General features: G+C 47.2%; 1 protein-coding gene across 1 annotated transcript; it reads left to right on the top strand.

The window, feature by feature from the left end:
* The first annotated feature begins 1607 nt into the window (after positions 1-1607).
* On the top strand, positions 1608-17721 carry LOC134097460 (protein FAM186A-like). Its single transcript, XM_062550330.1, has 9 exons — positions 1608-1749; positions 2799-3754; positions 3885-4492; positions 5142-5316; positions 5968-6013; positions 6110-6217; positions 15610-15696; positions 16368-17165; positions 17313-17721. Exons 2-9 carry the CDS (start codon positions 2978-2980, stop codon positions 17426-17428), a joined length of 2715 nt encoding a protein of 904 aa, XP_062406314.1. The 5' UTR covers positions 1608-1749; positions 2799-2977; the 3' UTR covers positions 17429-17721.
* Positions 17722-18528: the final 807 nt, after the last annotated feature.

Below are 18528 nucleotides of genomic sequence, written 5' to 3'. Positions count from 1 at the left end.
GAAATGGCCATGGACCTTTTTTACCCATCACATCCGACATTCATTGGCCACTTCAAGTTCATTCAGGCTCTTCGAGCCATGCTTGTTCATCGTGACACGGCCATTATTTAAAATGATTCTCTATTACCTCCACCAACGAGGTTATGTTTTCATCTGGGTTTGTTTGTCTGTTTGTTTGTTTGTCTGTTTGTTCTCAAGATAACTCAAAAAGTTATGGATGAATTTTTCATGAAATTTTCAGGAAAGGTCTGAAATCACCCAAGGAAGGAACAATTAAAATTATATTTAAAACGGGGGACAGATTAAACACTATGGCCCTCTGGGTCAAAACATCCCTCTGGGTCAAAAAATCTGAGCATGTTAAGCTCCATTATCAGCTGAATATCTTCCTCATGTATATTCCTCAAGTATTTGGTGGAGATGAAACATGGACAAGTATAGTTTTAAAAAAGTGCAGGTAAATCCAAATGGCTCTACAGGTGGTGTTGAGCTTTGCCATGTTATGGAGACAGATTACACTACACTTGGCTGACGCTTTTTAACCAAAGTGACTTACAACGTGGTAAACATTTTAAGCTTTTTAAAGCAATTTTAACAACAATTCTAGGAAAGAGTATGCAGTAAGATTAAGTGCATCAATGAGTGCAATTGTCTGAGGGGAATGCGGCTGGGGATGACCGCCTCCTTCTTGCCTCTGTCAAGGTTGCCATGGTCGTGGACCCCTCAACAAAGACTAGGTGGTAAATGTGGTGTTAAAGGTTGTGAAGGGCACTTATTTCAACTGGTTCAACTCACATACAAATATCATGAAATAACATTTTGCATGATAGAAACATGAATGGAAACACTTAATGTCCTAGCAATGAAAAGGGCAGAAGCATCCATGCATCCACAGACAAAGACTGTTGTGAGACGAGCCATGCATCAGCCTCATCATGAGACAAGCCCCCGTCAGTGAGTGGCTGTGTTTTGGATTTGCCCAGGTTGGTCTTAATCTATAACACCATAAATAAGCTCGCAAACGGAATAGGTTTAACAATAGGATAATAGATTAAATAGGTTAAATAATAAATTACATGTTATTGAATAACTTAAATAATAAATTAGTTTCATATACATTCATTCGTATAATCTTATTTGAGAGAGCACATTGAACCCTTAACTTTGAAGCCATATTTAATTTAAAAATCCTTTGAAGTATGAACAACCCTTTCAACCTGTCGCCCTACACTGGGGAACATTCATTAATGAGACATTAACTCTCCTGTGAGATTAAGAGAAGATCACCCCTGTATGCGGTCCATGTGATTTTGATACAAAAGCTCAACTTCAGAATTAGGATACAAGGACATAATGTTTTCTGGCACTGACCTTCAGATTTTATTTTGTGCATGTCTACAAGCCTCTAGTGTCAGGACCGACATAGCTGAGTGACCATAATGAAGTGATGGGCCTTCGGGTCACCTCTGGAGGGAGCCAACGCATTTAATTGTGCTCAAGTCGAAAAAATATGCCGCCATGGGGCTGCTCCGTACGTCACTCTGAGCACGGATGTGCGAGCGTGTGTTTGTTTGTGTGCGTGTGAGAGAGTGTAGCTCGCCTGCTTGTGTGTGTGTGCTACAGTTAGTGAGAAGTGCGGTCAAAGGGCCGTGAGAGTGTCAGCGAAAAGAAATATAACACGGATTTGCGCTTCCGATATCTCGATCCGCCGGGGATTTAGATGGATAAAATGACGCACGGTTTGTGAGCGTGAGTTTTTGAGGAAGGAACTCTGCAGTGTGCAGAGACCTTAGGAATCTCGCACCTGATTGGCCAGCTGACTGAGGTGTTCTTTAAATGTAGAACTTAAGTCACCCCACAAGTTACCAGGTAGGTAGTCTACATGGCGGCTTTGTGTTAGGGCGCTATGATCCATGGGACCACGGGTCAAAGTTTCATAATCCCGATTGTATCGCAGCTGCAACTACATGAAGTGTGTAGTAGTAGCCCAATTGCTTAGGCGCTGTTGTGCACTCAAATGGCTTCTTCTCTTGTTGGACCCCTGAGAGAGCGTCATGATCTTGCATTCTAGAGTTGATATCAACTAGACTGGGTAGACTCAGCCTGATCGGCCGGCGATTGGATTTCGCCCTGCAGTTTAAGCTGGAAACCTACCTATTTGCCTCTCCTGCTTCTTGTCCACGTTTTCTGGAACCAATCACAAAGTAGCTTATCCACCAGTCGCACCTGGATCGTTGGTCTGACTGGTTGAAGGACTATCCAAATGCATACAGAGTCATTTGAACTGTGCCTATGCCCTATTGATCATGCATCTCTTGTGCAGTAGAAAAACAGTGCAGACACACCAGACTAATGTTCAATCGTAAAAGATTGAGCTTAGTCTTGTGATAGCCAGACTAGATATCAACCCAATGCAAGCCATAGTCAGAGAGGGGTAAAGTGGAAGTAATGAAGGATCTTTGGTATAGTCTCTTGAAAACAGAGTAGAGGGGCCTGACAGGAAGTCAACGTGACATTTTGTTGAAGTAGTTTGTTGAGTGTCGTGTCGGGGTAATTTAACTTTTATAGGATAATAACTTGTATAGCCTTTTATACGCTTCTCTCCTTCAGTAGTGTTGTACTCTGTTGTATTTGTCTGTTATCCATATAAGGCAGCATATTGACCATAGAACCCTTAAACGACTGAAAAGGAAATACAATGGAACACATTTGAAAAAGCAACTATCCACATTATATCTAGATTCCTGAGCTTTTATGCTTGGAACTTTATCTTGTATCTTTCCTCTGTGGTCTTCCAGAATGAGTCACCAGCTCCCCTCAGGACCTCAGATCAGCAGGCCAGAGCTGAAGCTGTGTGCAGCGTTGCAGCTCCACTAAACACACTCCACTGACCTCAGATCAGCAGGCCAGAGCTGAAGCTGTGTGCAGCATTGCAGCGCCACTAAACACACTGCACTGACCACAGCCCCAGTGTGGCATGACTGCCTCCGGTGATGAGGAAGAGGAGCAGGACGTTCTTCCTCTCTCTCCACCTGGCGTTGTGACGCCGCTGATGACATCACAGCATTCTGATGTCCGAGCCTTCGCTCCTGCCGCTAACATGGCTGACCAGCGGGGTGTTCGCTGCCCCTCAGAACTCGACACGGACGCTAAAATCCGCGCCTCGCTGGACAACGCCTCCGTGTGGCAGGAGTTCCGTGGCGTGGGGACGGAGATGCTCCTGACGAGGGAGGGGTCCCACATGGTCCCCTCCTGCCGCTACAGGCTGCGCGGTCTGGCCCCGAGCCGGCACTACTTCCTTCTCATGGACTTCCTGCTGGTGAGCAGGAGCAGGGCGCGGGGCGGACGGAGCGACCCACGCGAGGAGGTCGGCCACATCTACACACACCCCTCCTCACCTGACCCACGCGAGGAGGTCGGGCACATCTACTGTACACACCCCTCCTCACCTGACCCACGCGAGGAGGTGGGCCACATCTACACACACCCCTCCTCACCTGACCCGCGCGAGGAGGTCGGGCACATCTACACACACCCCTCCTCACCTGACCCACGCGAGGAGGTCGGGCACATCTACACACACCCCTCCTCACCTGACCCACGCGAGGAGGTCGGGCACGTCTACACACACCCCTCCTCACCTGACCCGCGCGAGGAGGTCGGCCACATCTACACACACCCCTCCTCACCTGACCCACGCGAGGAGGTCGGGCACGTCTACACACACCCCTCCTCACCTGACCCGCGCGAGGAGGTCGGCCACATCTACACACACACCCCTCCTCACCTGACCACATCTACACACACCCCTCCTCACCTGACCCACGCGAGGAGGTCGGCCACATCTACACACACACCCCTCCTCACCTGACCCGTGCGAGGAGGTCGGTTACATCTACACACACCCCTCCTCACCTGACCCACGCGAGGAGGTCGGCCACATCTACACACACCCCTCCTCACCCGCCACGGGCTCCACGTGGGAACGAGCGCCGGTCGCGTTCGACTCGTTGAAGCTGACCTGCGACCGGCTGAACGACTCCCGCGTCGTGACGCTGCGGTCCGACCGGCGGTACGTCCCTCGGCTGCACGTGGTGCCCTTTGACCCCGGCAGGGGTCGAACGGTCGACCTTGACCACCCGGAGACGTGGACGTTCGTGTTCCCGCAGGCCGAGTTCTGTGCCGTCTCGTGCTACCGGAACCTCCAGCTCATCAGCCTGAAGATCAAGCACAACCCGTCTGAACATGAGGAGATGGCTTTAGGCACGCACCTGCAGTCACCACCAGGGGTCAGCCATGAGCACGACCCGTCTGAACATGAAGAGATGGCTTTAGGCACGCACCTGCAGTCACCACCAGGGGTCAGCCATGAGCACGACCCGTCTGAACATGAAGAGATGGCTTTAGGCACGTACATGCAGTCACCACCAGGGGTCAGCCATGAGCCCAGCGCTTCTCCATCTCCTGATGTCCACCATGTTGAAAAGAAGCGGTGAGTCGCCACACTGCATATAAGCACAACGCCCAGACAGTTGCTGAGGAGCCAATATGGCAGTGGGATTATCAATCCTAGATATGGAGTGCCTATAGATGGGCAAACCCAACCCGATCTGCCGTCGATTGGATTTTTGGATTGAATTGAAGAACCACCCAAATGTGTACAGCGTCATCTGACCTATTCCCATTGAGCATGCCTTTGTGCAGTAGAAATACAGTGCAGACTCCCCAGACTAATGTTCAATCTTAAAAGATTGAGCAGTTTGGTGATAGCTAGACTAGATTACCTTTATTTCAGACATAAAACATAAGAAATTGGAAATATTATGGCTATCATTTCACAGTATTATGGTTTCATTTTCACAGTGGATTTGAGCCAATTCTATGGAGAATAGCTTGTTGTGTTTACTATGATAGTAAATGTGCAGGTGTGGCTCAAGCCTTTAGGTTATTTAGGAGTGTACAGTATGTCTAATTTAGCAAAGAAGCTGTTTTTTGTACAAAAAAATGTAATTGCAATAGCTCAGTTAATATCTAAGCACAAGATATCCGTCAGCTAATATTGAGCTACTGACGGTGGCCCAACTATGACAGTAGTGGTTCAGGCGTGGTAAGGCATGTCTCTCTGTTGGTTTCCTCCTCAGGGCTAAGAAGCGGCCGTATCTCACCACTGCTCCTCAGGTGGGGCTGGAGGCATCTCCAGTGCTCAAGAAGAAGATGGATCCCTCAGAGCCGTCATTATCATCCTCCGTAGTCACGGGAACATCATCAGGACCAGAGGAAGTTACTTGTGATGTGAGCGTCTCCATTACCAGTAAGGTGATGACATTAATGATCTCACACACATTAATAACTTATGTTTACCTGTGTTGAGATGGTTACCTGTGTATGTGTTTAGGTGTTTACCTGTGTATGTGTTTGGGTGCTTACCTGCATATGTGTATGGATGTTTACCTGTGTATGTGTTTAGGTGCTTACCTGTGTATTTGTTTGGATGTTTACCTATGTATGTGTTTAGGTGTTTACCTGCATATGTGTATGGATGTTTACCTGTGTATGTCTTTCGATGTCCTAAGCGCATAGTGTGTTGTGTAGTGAGGAGTGTGAGGAGTGTGAGGAGTGTGAGGAGTGTGAGTGTGTGCCAGTCACAGGCTTGGTTGAAATGAGAGTGTGAATGCTCTTGAAGAAAGTAAAGTCCAACGCCCACCAGAAGCGGCGTTCAGCGGTGTTCGGCGGTCTGGGCTTGCCGCGCAGGATTTTAGAATAGTTTTCTATCTCTGTGCGGCTGCTGCGCAGCAGACGTTTCCAGTGGGCGATGCTCCATTGAAAACAATGGAATTCTATTTTTCTTCTACACACACGCACACACACGCGCATGCGCACGCGCACGCGCACACGCACACGCACACGCACACACACACACACCCTCCTCTCTTGCTGTCTCCATCTAATTACCCTCCTCTCTTGCAGGTCCAGGAGGCAACTGGGGCAACAGAACCTGAGGAAGCCACTGAAGGTATAGCACTAACCCGGTTCTCTTATCATCCACTTCAACGCAGTGTATCAGTTTGTATATATTTCTGTGTGTGTGTGTGTGTGTGTGTGTGTTTAGAAGGTCCAGAGGTCCAGCAGGAGAGTATTGTGCAGCTGCAGAAGGCGTTGCTGTTGGATCTGGGCTCCTACAAACACAGACAGGTCATCCATCCTGCTCTGCAACAGGGTGAGCACACACACACACACACACACACTCACACACTCAATACTCGGGACTCGGGAGTGGCCCCCAGGATGGCGGTATAGTAACTCATTGCACTCCCGTGGTTGTGTGCAAATTAAAGAGGCATAAGATCCCCAAATGCACTATATTGACAAACACACTGGTGGGGTGTCCTACGAAGCAAGTTAGACAAATCTAGGTTATCTAGACATATCGAGGCTGCACAAAGCCTCAACTCGGGTATTAAGTTAAGTGATCCTACGACAGCAGGTATGTGATAAATTTGTCAAACTAGGCTTTCAGCTCAGATCTGTGCGCGTTCTCGTGGTTGGGGTGATTTTGACCAATCGGGAAACGTGGAGACGCACAAGACAGCCTAGGTTTAAAAACGATTACTTCCGCATTTATGAGCGGTAGCGAAATCTAGGGTGGTATTTTTAAGTGTCTAACCTATAACATCAAAAAGTCGATGGTCATCAGATATTGTATGGCATGCATGTCCATAGTAGTGACATATTTGCACGCACAACATAGTTGAAAGCGCCTTCGAGATTCAAAATGTTTGCAGAGGCGGGGCTGGACTTGTTCAAAGTAGGACAGATTAGCACACGTGAGATAACTTCGTTTTTCAAGATAATGGATTGGTTAGAATTGGTCAGAGTGTAGCCTCAGCCACATAAAGTGTTTTCAAAATAACTTGAAATGAACTAACAAATTAGTTATGTTTACATTTGAGCCAAGTAGGCTTATTTATAGCCTATTTCTTAAATAATAAAAATGTCTATGTAAATGAACACATAGAAAGCCTGGCCAGGCGCTGATCCGTTTTGTTACATTCTCCCTTTAAAGAATATATGGGCGTTAGCGTAAATATAGGGTGAGCATGCAGCCTAGGAAGTCTATAGGGTTTTTCACTGTCACTCACCTTGTCACCGTCGCACGCACCCACCTTCTCACTCTCTGTCCTATGGCCATAGACCCTTTATATCACATGCTCCGTTTTTGAATGAGACGCGGAAAGAGGAATGAATGGAGGTAGACGAATGCCGGTAACGCAATGGTCTGATATCCTTCAGAATTTCTTTAACAAGTCCGAATTAATGAATGTCAAGTATTGTGCTATTTTTATATGGATTACTCTTCATCATTACGCCCGTTTTGCTATGGAATCTACTGTCGGACTTTCGCAAATGAACTGAATTATAAAGAGGTGAGATCGCTCCTTTTTTCTCTTTCTATTTTTTGCTGGTGGGATCTCCGAGAAATTGTCTACTTGTTTTTTGACCGAACTTACGGATTACCTGTTTTTTGGATTTTATGGACTGTTGGAAGCTTTGCTTTTTTGTTGGAAAGCGCACGGCTGCGCGCGGGGTTTTTGCTTTGGAGTTCGCTGCTTACGCAGTGTGTGGACTAAAAGACTCTGCCCGATTGGGCTGCTATTTCTCTCTCTACCTTCTCACAATTCACTCACACAAATAAATACTCACTTTGAAAGATAATTTGCACGTGCGTTTCATGAACTTAGAAAATTTGTTGACGACTCACATCGAGTTTGTTACAGTGGTGGCCAGTACGTACGGGGATTGAACGCACTTTCTTTCATTTAACTTCGGTTTTCTCTGCACCAATATCTAACATCATCAACCTCTGATCATTAAACGCCTTTCTGTCCTTTATGTCACATATGGAAGAACAGCTTATTGAATTGGCTTTAGAGCCATTACGTGAGCCGACTGATGGGGAAAGTTTAGTCAGTTCACAAATATCTGTTTCTGACACTGCGCACCAGGCGCGCCCTCACGTTACTTTTAGAGATCGGGTAGATAATCTCACTGCATCCCTTAGTGACCTATATCTTGAGGACAGTGGGGCTACAAACTCTAATAGTCAAGGTGGGGAGGGTGATGAATATGAAGAAGAAGAGGAAGACGGTAATGAACAAGAGGAGGAAGAAGAGATTAATGACGGTGAAGAGGAAGACGGTGAAGAGGAAACTGACGTTACTGTGTCTCATGTGTCTGTTCAGCAGGTGGAAATGAACGAACTTAAGAGCGCACTTGACGAAATGAAAACTCGTGTGAATGAACTTGAAATTCAACTGTCTGAATCAAACACCAGTATCATTAACAGAGAGAGTTTATTAAGACAAATGATGGACAATAAAATTGAGAATGTTAAAACATTTGCTGTTGATATTGTGGCAAAACTGGAGGATGCTGTTGTGCACTGCTTACACAGACGAGACCAACAGTGGGCAGCACAGCTGAATCAATTAAAACTCACCAGCACCCCCAAGTTGTCTCCCCTGAGTCAGAGTGGAGATCAAACTGTAAGGTTTCAGTATGACACTCAAAGTCCCTCCAGCCTCACTGGTGTAAGAACAACCAAACTCCCCATTAAATTGAACTTTCCTGAATTTGGCGGTGACAGTAAAACCAAAGACCCCATGACTTACATAGAATTATGTGAAGAATTTCTGGATTTAAGACCTACACCAGTCAATGAAATAGTGGCCACACTGTCCTCTGTTCTGAAAGGCTCAGCCAAAAGCTGGTGGAAAGCCGAGCGAAAGAATATCCACACATGGGAGGAATTTAAAAGTGTTTTTCTAGCTGCATTTCTGGCCACTGATTTCGTTCAGGAAATTGAAGAACGGTTGCGCACTCGTATCCAAAATCCCAATGAGTCCATTAGGGACTTTGCCTATGATTACAGAGCCCTCTGTCTAAAATGGAAGCCGGACATTGAGGAAACTGCTCTTGTACGCCGCATTCTCAGTAACGCCAATCCAAAGATTGCCTCAGGCCTACGTGGAACAGTGAGCACGGTGGCTGAGTTGGTAAAAGTTGGCAGCATGATTGAGAATGATATAGCATCAATGAAAAATTACTGGACACGAGTCAATAACGATAAAACAACTAAATTGCAACCAAAGAATAAGAAAGCTGAAGTGGTTGTTGTGAAGTCTAAAACACAGTCCCACACTCAGCCCAAACATCCACTTTCTCTCCTTGCTGTTAAAATCTCTATCAGAGGCCTCCAGGGAGCCGCCCTGCTGGACACAGGGAGTACATTTTCTCTGATGCGAGATAAACTGTGGCAGCAGATTAAGAAACCACAGGAACACCTGACACCTTGTGGTGACCAGGAGTTTGCCCTGGCCAATGGAACAGCTAAGAAGGCATTAGGCAAAGTTAACTGTACCCTTGGCCTCCATAACACCTACTGGACTCACTCCATGTTTGTCCTCTCTGATGAAGATCTGGCTTTCCCTCTCATCTTAGGCCTGGACTTCTTACAAAAGAGTGGCGTGCACCTGGACTTCATGCAGGGTACCTATTAGGGTTGGGCATCGATAACCGGTTCCGTCTTGGAACCGGGTTTAACTTATCAATTCCATCGACATCGTACGTCTTTTTTGTTATCGATTCCCTTAACGATTCCCTAAGCCTGCATGACGTCGGACTTTTTCCGGTTTTCCCGAAATTTTGTGTTACTACACGCCCTCTGCGACGGCTCTTACTACAAGTCAACCCCGAGAGGAGGAATAGATCCAAAGCCTGGCCCCATTTCACTAAACGTGATGAATATTCTGCCGTCTGCAACCAGTACAGTATTGTTATCGTGTAAGGGTAGTAATACCAGCAATATGTTAAAACATTTGTCCGTGAAGCATGGGATTAAGCTCCTAGAGTGTCATGTGTTCGACAGCCTACGGAGGGGTGCTAACGTCGCCCGGTCCAGGGCTCCAGAGTAGCCTACATATGCGCCCAAAATGTTTAAGAGTGTGCCTGAAAATAATTCTAGGTGCATCTGACGCTGCTCGAGTGAAAGCATACGTTTCCTTCACAAGTTTTAATTGTAGACTATGCGTGCAACTTTGCCAAACTATATAAGTAACCCCCGCTTGGCCCGCTCTCTCTCCCTCTCCCTCTCCCTCTCCCGTGCGCGCTCAATGGACACCCGCCTCTCGACCCATGCTCTCGACATGCACATTCACAATCGTGAAAGCAATGAGGCAAGACAACTAGTGACATTATAATTAATTTCGGTTAGCATCATAGCGTAGGCTACTGCACAAATTTGATTCAAACTCTTGCATTCGAGTTGACTGATCATCTCAATGTTTTCCAACTCTAAGACTCAAAAGGGCCTGTCCCAAGGACAAAAAAGTATTAGCCTACCTTGCAACTTAAACACACGTGGGGAAACTGAACAGTCCAACCAGTAGACTATAATAAGCTAGCCAACTATGCTACTTTGTTTACAATTTGAGGCTTCAAGCCGACAGCTGAATTAAAGAGGCAGAGTTGTAATATGAATAGTCATGAATGTCATGAATATCAGAAATGTCAGTAGTATAGATTAGAATAAAGAATTATATTATATTATATATATATAATGTAGGCTATATGTACATCTTTATAATTCTTTATAAAGAAAAGGCCTATGTATATTCCATATTGTGTTTTAAATAAAGACAAGCTTTTTCTACGCCTTATTGTTAAAAAATCATTCACATTATATGAAAGGAGAGCGATAAAAGGTGACCTTTTGGCGTTAAAGGTGATGCAATGAAAAATGTGGGTGCACCTACATTTTTTGGGAATCGATAAGAGAATTGATAAGGAATTGGATTGATAGGCAGAATCGATAATGCCATCGATATTGATAAAAACTTATCAATACCCATCCCTAGTACCTATGGAGTGAGAAGTGGAGCAAAAATGACATACTATCCACACACTGACCAGAATGAGTGGGAAAATGAATGGTGTACAGTGAAACCAGCAAATATTCAGCTCTATTATGCCTTGCCTCATAGAGACCCAGCACCTAACACCCCTGTCAGTCTAAACATCCTGTCTGACTTACCCCAGAAGCCTAGACCTGAACTTCTACAGCTGATGACTGAGTGGCCGTCCGTCTGCTCTGGAAAGCTGGGAAGAACGACCGTCGTGGAACACACCATCCGCCTGACTGATGACATCCCTCTGCGATGTCCAGCTTATCGGGTGTCACCACTCAAGAGCGAGATCATCCAACAGCAGCTGAAGGAGATGGAAGCTGATGGGATCGTTGAACCATCCTGCTCTCCATGGGCCTCTCCGGTTGTCCTAGTCCCCAAGCCTGATGGAAAATGGCGATTCTGTGTTGACTACAGACGCCTGAACAAGAAGACACTGTTTGATGCCTATCCCATGCCAAGGATCCATGACATCTTGGAGTCCTTTTCTGGCGCGTCTGTGTTCAGCACACTAGACCTGCGCTCGGGCTACTGGCAAGTCGCAATGGACAAAAGCAGCATTGAGAAGACCGCCTTCATCACGCCATTTGGTCTCTTCCACTTCCTTTCCATGCCTTTCGGCCTTAAGAACTCGGGAGCCACATTTCAGAGGCTTATGGAGAATGTCTTGGCAGAGTTGAAGAGTGTTTGTTGCTTTGTTTATATTGACGATATTATTATTTATTCAAAATCAGAAGTTGACCACATCGCTGACTTGAGGAAGGTGTTTGAGAAGCTCCATCACGCCTCGCTGACTCTCAACCTAAAGAAATGTCATTTTTTCAAGACCTCTTTGACTTTCTTAGGCCATCAAGTGTCCAGTCAAGGAATTGCAGCCAACTCTGAGAAGCTTAAGGCTATATGTGAATACCCCAGGCCTACAAACATCAAAGAGCTCCAGAGGTTTCTTGGTCTTGCCGGCTGGTACCATAAATTCATCAGGAACTTCGCAGATCTGGCCGCCTCTCTGCACAACCTCAAGAAGAAGGATGTTGAGTGGAAGTGGACCGAGGACTGTGAGAGGAGCTGGGAAGGACTGAAAGAGGCACTCCAGTCTTCTCCAGTGCTTGCTCATCCAGACCTGTCGAAACCCTTCAAAGTCTCCACTGATGCCAGTGATGTCGGGTTGGGCGCAGTACTGACACAGGACGACGATGATGGCGAGCATGTCATTGCATTTGCCTCCCGCATACTGAATGAAGCGGAGAGGAACTACTCCGTCTCTGAAAGAGAGTGTTTGGCTGTTGTGTGGGCCGTGGAGAAATGGCAGCACTTCCTGGAAGGAGTCCAGTTTGAGGTGGTGACAGACCATGCAGCCTTGGCATGGGTCTTTAACACCCCCAAAACTTCTTCACGTCTCACACGCTGGACCCTGAGACTTCAGCCCTTCACCTTTACAGTGCGGTACAGGAAAGGTACATTAAATGTTGTCCCTGATGCCTTATCACGGTGCCCGGTGCCTACTGAGAATACCACCATGATGACACCAAGCCTTGCTGTGTGCGCTGTGTCTACAAAGAGGGCTATTGATCTGCCTAACTCTTTGGACGAGATCTCTGCTGCCCAAGGACGAGACCCCTACATCACAGGCGTCCGGGAGCTAATGCCTTCCCCTGAGGCCATTCCTTCAAATCGCATCGCCTTTGTTGACCAGCAGGGGCTGCTATACAGGCGAGTGCCAATCGCCCGGGACGGACATAAGTTCCAGCTGGTGGTCCCACAAGAACTGAAGACCGCCTTCTTGTGGTATTACCATGACAACCCTCTGGGTGGGCACTTTGGTCGCCTGAAGACCCTAATACACATCTTGGATGTTGCCTGGTGGCCAGATGTCCGCAAAGACACCTGGGCCCACATCAAAGAGTGCTCTGTCTGCCAGCAACATAAGCCTTCCAACTCGAGGCCTAGTGGTCTGCTGCAGTCGACCCAAGTGTCCGAAGTTGGCGAGATGGTGGGCATTGACCTCATGGGCCCATTTCCTCGCAGCCGCAAGGGTAACTACTATCTGGTGGTCCTTGTGGATTACTACTCCAAGTGGGTAGAACTGTTCCCTATCCGTAATAGCCGGACCCCTAAGCTAGTGAGGATTCTCACAGAGGAGATATTCACCAGATGGGGTACGCCAAAATATCTCCTGTCCGACAGGGGGAGCCAGTTCACCAGTAACCTCTTGAGAGCAGTCTGCAGATCATGGGGAGTGACCAATAAGTTCACCACAAGCTACCATCCACAGACAAATCAGACGGAACGGGTCAACCGAACACTCAAGACCATGATTGCCTGTTATGTTGATGGGAAACATAGGAACTGGGACCAGTGGGTCCATGAGTTCCGTTTTGCAATCAACTCCTCATGGCAGGAGTCCACTGGCTTTGCACCCGCCATTCTCCATCGGGGACGTGTTCTCAAAGGCCCTCTTGACCAACTTCTGTCAACAGCTCCGCCACCAACGTCTTCACAACATGCTCTCCTGGAAAGACAGTTAGAATTGTCAAGACAAGTCGCTGTCAATGTGAAATGTGCTCAGAGCAAACAGGCCAAGTACTACAACTTGAAAAGGAAGAACGTGGAATTCTCAGAAGGGGACCTGGTGTGGGTCAGAACCCATCCATTGTCTGATGCCTCAAAAGGATTCACTGCCAAACTGGCGCCAAAGTGGACTGGACCATGCACTGTAAAAAAGAAATTAGGAGCCATAAATTACAGAGTTCAGTTCCCTGATGAGTCCACTGACAATATCAATGTGGTGAATCTCAAGCCCTACTTTGGTCCTTCTCTCGACATATCCAGTCTGGGGGGGGGGGACTATGTAGCCTCAGCCACATAAAGTGTTTTCAAAATAACTTGAAATGAACTAACAAATTAGTTATGTTTACATTTGAGCCAAGTAGGCTTATTTATAGCCTATTTCTTAAATAATAAAAATGTCTATGTAAATGAACACATAGAAAGCCTGGCCAGGCGCTGATCCGTTTTGTTACATTCTCCCTTTAAAGAATATATGGGCGTTAGCGTAAATATAGGGTGAGCATGCAGCCTAGGAAGTCTATAGGGTTTTTCACTGTCACTCACCTTGTCACCGTCGCACGCACCCACCTTCTCACTCTCTGTCCTATGGCCATAGACCCTTTATATCACATGCTCCGTTTTTGAATGAGACGCGGAAAGAGGAATGAATGGAGGTAGACGAATGCCGGTAACGCAATGGTCTGATATCCTTCAGAATTTCTTTAACAAGTCCGAATTAATGAATGTCAAGTATTGTGCTATTTTTATATGGATTACTCTTCATCATTACGCCCGTTTTGCTATGGAATCTACTGTCGGACTTTCGCAAATGAACTGAATTATAAAGAGGTGAGATCGCTCCTTTTTTCTCTTTCTATTTTTTGCTGGTGGGATCTCCGAGAAATTGTCTACTTGTTTTTTGACCGAACTTACGGATTACCTGTTTTTTGGATTTTATGGACTGTTGGAAGCTTTGCTTTTTTGTTGGAAAGCGCACGGCTGCGCGCGGGGTTTTTGCTTTGGAGTTCGCTGCTTACGCAGTGTGTGGACTAAAAGACTCTGCCCGATTGGGCTGCTATTTCTCTCTCTACCTTCTCACAATTCACTCACACAAATAAATACTCACTTTGAAAGATAATTTGCACGTGCGTTTCATGAACTTAGAAAATTTGTTGACGACTCACATCGAGTTTGTTACAAGAGGGCGGTGATATTTCACGATTTGAGCTATAACTAAGCACATAACCCGCTCCCGACCAGGTTTGGTTGCGAGCATAAGATACCATGGTGATACAGCGACGCTAAAACAAATCCACTTTCGTATGACAGCATACCCTGGTTTTGAGCGCAACATACCTCGCTAAGCCACTAATCGAGCTTCGTAGGACACCCCATGGGTCACTTGCCTTGACTCACATATGAACTTACTTGACATCCCATTCTTAATCCATAGGGTTCATTATGATATCGGCCCACCCTTTGCAGCTATAGCAGCTTCAACTCTTCTGGGAAGTCTTTCCACAAGGTTTAGGAGTGTGTTTATGGGATTGTTTGACCACTCTTCCAGAAGCATATTTGTCACACACTGATGTTGGACGAAGCGACTGGCTCTCAGTCTCCGCTCTCATTCATCCCAAAGGTGTTCTATTGGGTTGAGGTCAGGACTCTATGTAGGCCAGTCATGTCCATCCACACTAAACTCTGTCATTCATGACTTTATGGACCTTGCTTTGTGCACTGGTGCACAGTCATGTTGGAACAGGAAGTGGCCGTCCCACTGACAATGGTCAGCCTTCCCAGAAGAGTTGAAGCTGTTATAGCTGCAGAGTGGAATGACATCACATCAAACCCTATGGATTAAGAATGGGATGTCATGTCACTTCAGTTCAGATGCGAGTCACTGCGGTTGACCCAATACTTTTGGCCATATAGTGTATACAGATTCAAGATTACATATATACAGACCAATGGAGCTTTGGCTCCTCTTGATTTCATGCTGAGTAAAACTGTTTGAAACAGACACAACAGCAACACAACTGCAGTCCCATTATAGCATGACCGTTGCATGATGGTGCGCTGTGCCTCTCTTCCCTCCCTCCAGTGGGCCTGAAGCTGCATCTGGTGGGTCCTGAGGTGGCCATAGACCTGCAGTACCTGGGCGTGGCCCCCTACCCACAATCCTGTGCAGGTCAGAACTCTCTTACTGCCTCAGCTGATTCCTTCTTTGGGTTGGAAACAATGACAGGATTACCTGTACTGGCCATATATACAGTAGGCTTACCTGTACTGGCCATATATAGGATTACCTGTACTGGCCATATAGGCTTACCTGTACTGGCCATATATAGGATTACCTGTACTGGCCATATAGGCTTACCTGTACTGGCCATATATAGGATTACCTGTACTGGCCATATATAGAGACATTAATAATGATAGGCTTACCTGTACTGGCCATGTATAGAAACATTGTTTTTTCAGAATCTGAACCACGGGGTGAGTGGGTCTCAGTGAAACATCAGCCAGGCCCAGCTGGTCAGGCTGTTCCAGCAGAGCTCTTCCATCTGCCAGAGCTGATCACACACACACACACACACACACACACACACACACACTTCCCTTCACTACCCTTCCTCCTGCTAGAGCTGATCACACATACACACACACACTCACAAAGACATTAGCAGAGCTCTTCCATCTGTCAGAGTTGATCACACACACACTCGCATAATTATAAAGGCATTAGCAGTGGAAATATTTAACAGATCATTGCTTAGAAAAAGATTAGCTCACAGTACGAAGTAGTGGGCTCCTTGTATAAATCTCGTTGTGTGTGTGTGTGTGTGTGTTTTGTTGCAGTCGATACTCCTCAGCTTCTCCACGCCCCTACTGCTCTTCCTGCCCCCGCGACCCTTGACCTCATTGTTCCGCCGACCCCTGCCCCGAAGGTCGTTCTGCTGCCAGTGAGCAAGGTCACTCAGAGGGATGGCGTCTACTGGCAACGTGATGGACAGCTGTTCCAGGTGTTCCGAGTGCAGAATGTCACATCCAGCATCACGTACGTCCAACCCATTAGTCAGAAGGACATCACGTACGTCCAGCCCAACGGGCGGAAGGTCATCCTGTTGCCCTTGACGACGCAGCAGGCAAAGCTCACACCTGCCTCTGGGTCTACACTTACCCCATCTCCTGCCCCTGGGTCTACACTCACCCCACCACCTGCCCCTGGGTCTACACTCACCCCACCACCTGCCCCTGGGTCTACACTCACCCCATCACCTGCCCCTGGGTCTGCACTTACCCCATCTCCTGCTGCAGGTACACTTACCCCATCTCCTGCCCCTGGGTCTTCACTTACCCCATCTCCTGCCCCTGGGTCTACACTTACCCCATCACCTGCCCCTGGGTCTACACTTACCCCATCACCTGCTGCAGGTACACTTACCCCATCTCCTGCCCCTGGGTCTGCACTTACCCCATCTCCTGCCCCTGGGTCTACACTCACCCCATCACCTGCCCCTGGGTCTACACTTACCCCACCACCTGCCCCTGGGTCTACACTCACCCCATCACCTGCCCCTGGGTCTACACTCACCCCATCACCTGCTCCAGGTCCACTTACTGGGGTTAACGTGTGGGGAGCATTACCATTAATGGGTAAGCTAATTTATTTAAAATGGACAATGTACTGTAATTAACATCGTCAATTAAGTAAGCCATGCAAATATGGCAGATTTAAACATACAAGTGTGTATGTCTGTGTGTGTGTCTGTCTGTGTGTGTGTGTGTGTGTGTTTTGAACAGGCAGTCTTCCTTCAGGGAAGTCAAAGGAGATGATCAGGACGAAGACACACAGCAGTTCAAACCGCAAACGAGGCAGGCCAGCCAAGCAGGGCAAAGGTCACGGCCTCCTGCCCTAAGCCCAGAACGCCTCTGGCTATCACACACACACAAGAGCACCTCTGGCTATCACACACACACACACACACACATACACGAGCACCTCTGGCTATCACACACACACACACACACACACACACAATACAATGTGTGTGTGGAAATGAGGGGTCACACTAGTTCCAGTTACCATTCCTGTACAGTACGCACTAAAGTGTGGAGTATGGAAGTGCCTTCAGGGATGGACATGACACAGGTCCCTTCTTTAGACGTTCTGATTCTTTATAGACGTTTGTATCATGCCTTCTGTTGTGGTAAAGGACATGAGTGTGTTCTGTTATTCTGTTCTGAATAAAACCAACCTGTGAAATAGACGGCCTATTGAATGCAAATGTGAGGAGGCCACACACTTATGCCTTGTTCACACCAGATGTGTGCGTGCGTGCGTGCGTGCGTGCGTGCGTGCGTGCGTGCGTGCGTGCGTGCGTGCGTGCGTGCGTGCGTGCGTGCGTGTGTGTGTGCGTGCGTGCGTCTGCTGAGTTGTCCACCGGTGGACAACCTGTGAAATAGACGGCCTAATGAATGCAAATGTGAGGAGGCCACACACTTATGCCTCGTACACACCAGGTGTGTGTGTGTGTGTGTGTGTGTGTATGCGTGCGTGCGTGCCTGCTGAGTTGTCCACCGGTGGTGCGTAAGCTGCTTCTAGGGGGTATGTGAGATGGAAAGGGCCATAGTGGCGAAGAGGTGTTAAAAATACACTTTTTGAATCTTTTGTAATTAATTCATGAATAAATAAATAATTTAGAATCAGGTCATAATGATATGGAAACCTGAGATTAAAGCATATAATTAGTACTGTAGTATTGTAGGCTATGATTTCATGGGAAAAAAAGGACAGTATATTAAACATGATGCCTGGGATAAATCAATAGAACTTAGTTCCTTTCTGAGCCAAGTCGGGATGGTGAAGGTGGTCCGTGGGGGACAATGTTTGGGTACCGTTATCTAGAACACTGAAGCGGCACCAGTTCTTCATGCCAGAGGCAAGAGTGTGCGGGGCAGTCCGGTCCGGGTCGGTCCGGTGAGGAGGTCCAAGAAGAGAAGCACACGCAGCGCCTCT

This window comes from Sardina pilchardus, chromosome 12, assembly GCF_963854185.1.
Source record: "Sardina pilchardus chromosome 12, fSarPil1.1, whole genome shotgun sequence".
In the NCBI taxonomy this organism is placed as follows: Eukaryota; Metazoa; Chordata; class Actinopteri; order Clupeiformes; family Clupeidae; genus Sardina; species Sardina pilchardus.
This window is presented reverse-complemented; position numbering and strand designations above follow the sequence as displayed.

Excerpts from the sequence above, each read along its gene's own strand:
- LOC134097460 (XM_062550330.1), top strand. The coding sequence starts at position 2,978 with ATGACTGCCTCCGGTGATGAGGAAGAGGAGCAGGACGTTCTTCCTCTC. Across the intron at positions 4,493-5,141 it reads CACCATGTTGAAAAGAAGCG|GGCTAAGAAGCGGCCGTATC; the intron begins GTGAGTCGCCAC and ends TTTCCTCCTCAG. Across the intron at positions 15,697-16,367 it reads CTACCCACAATCCTGTGCAG|TCGATACTCCTCAGCTTCTC; the intron begins GTCAGAACTCTC and ends GTTTTGTTGCAG.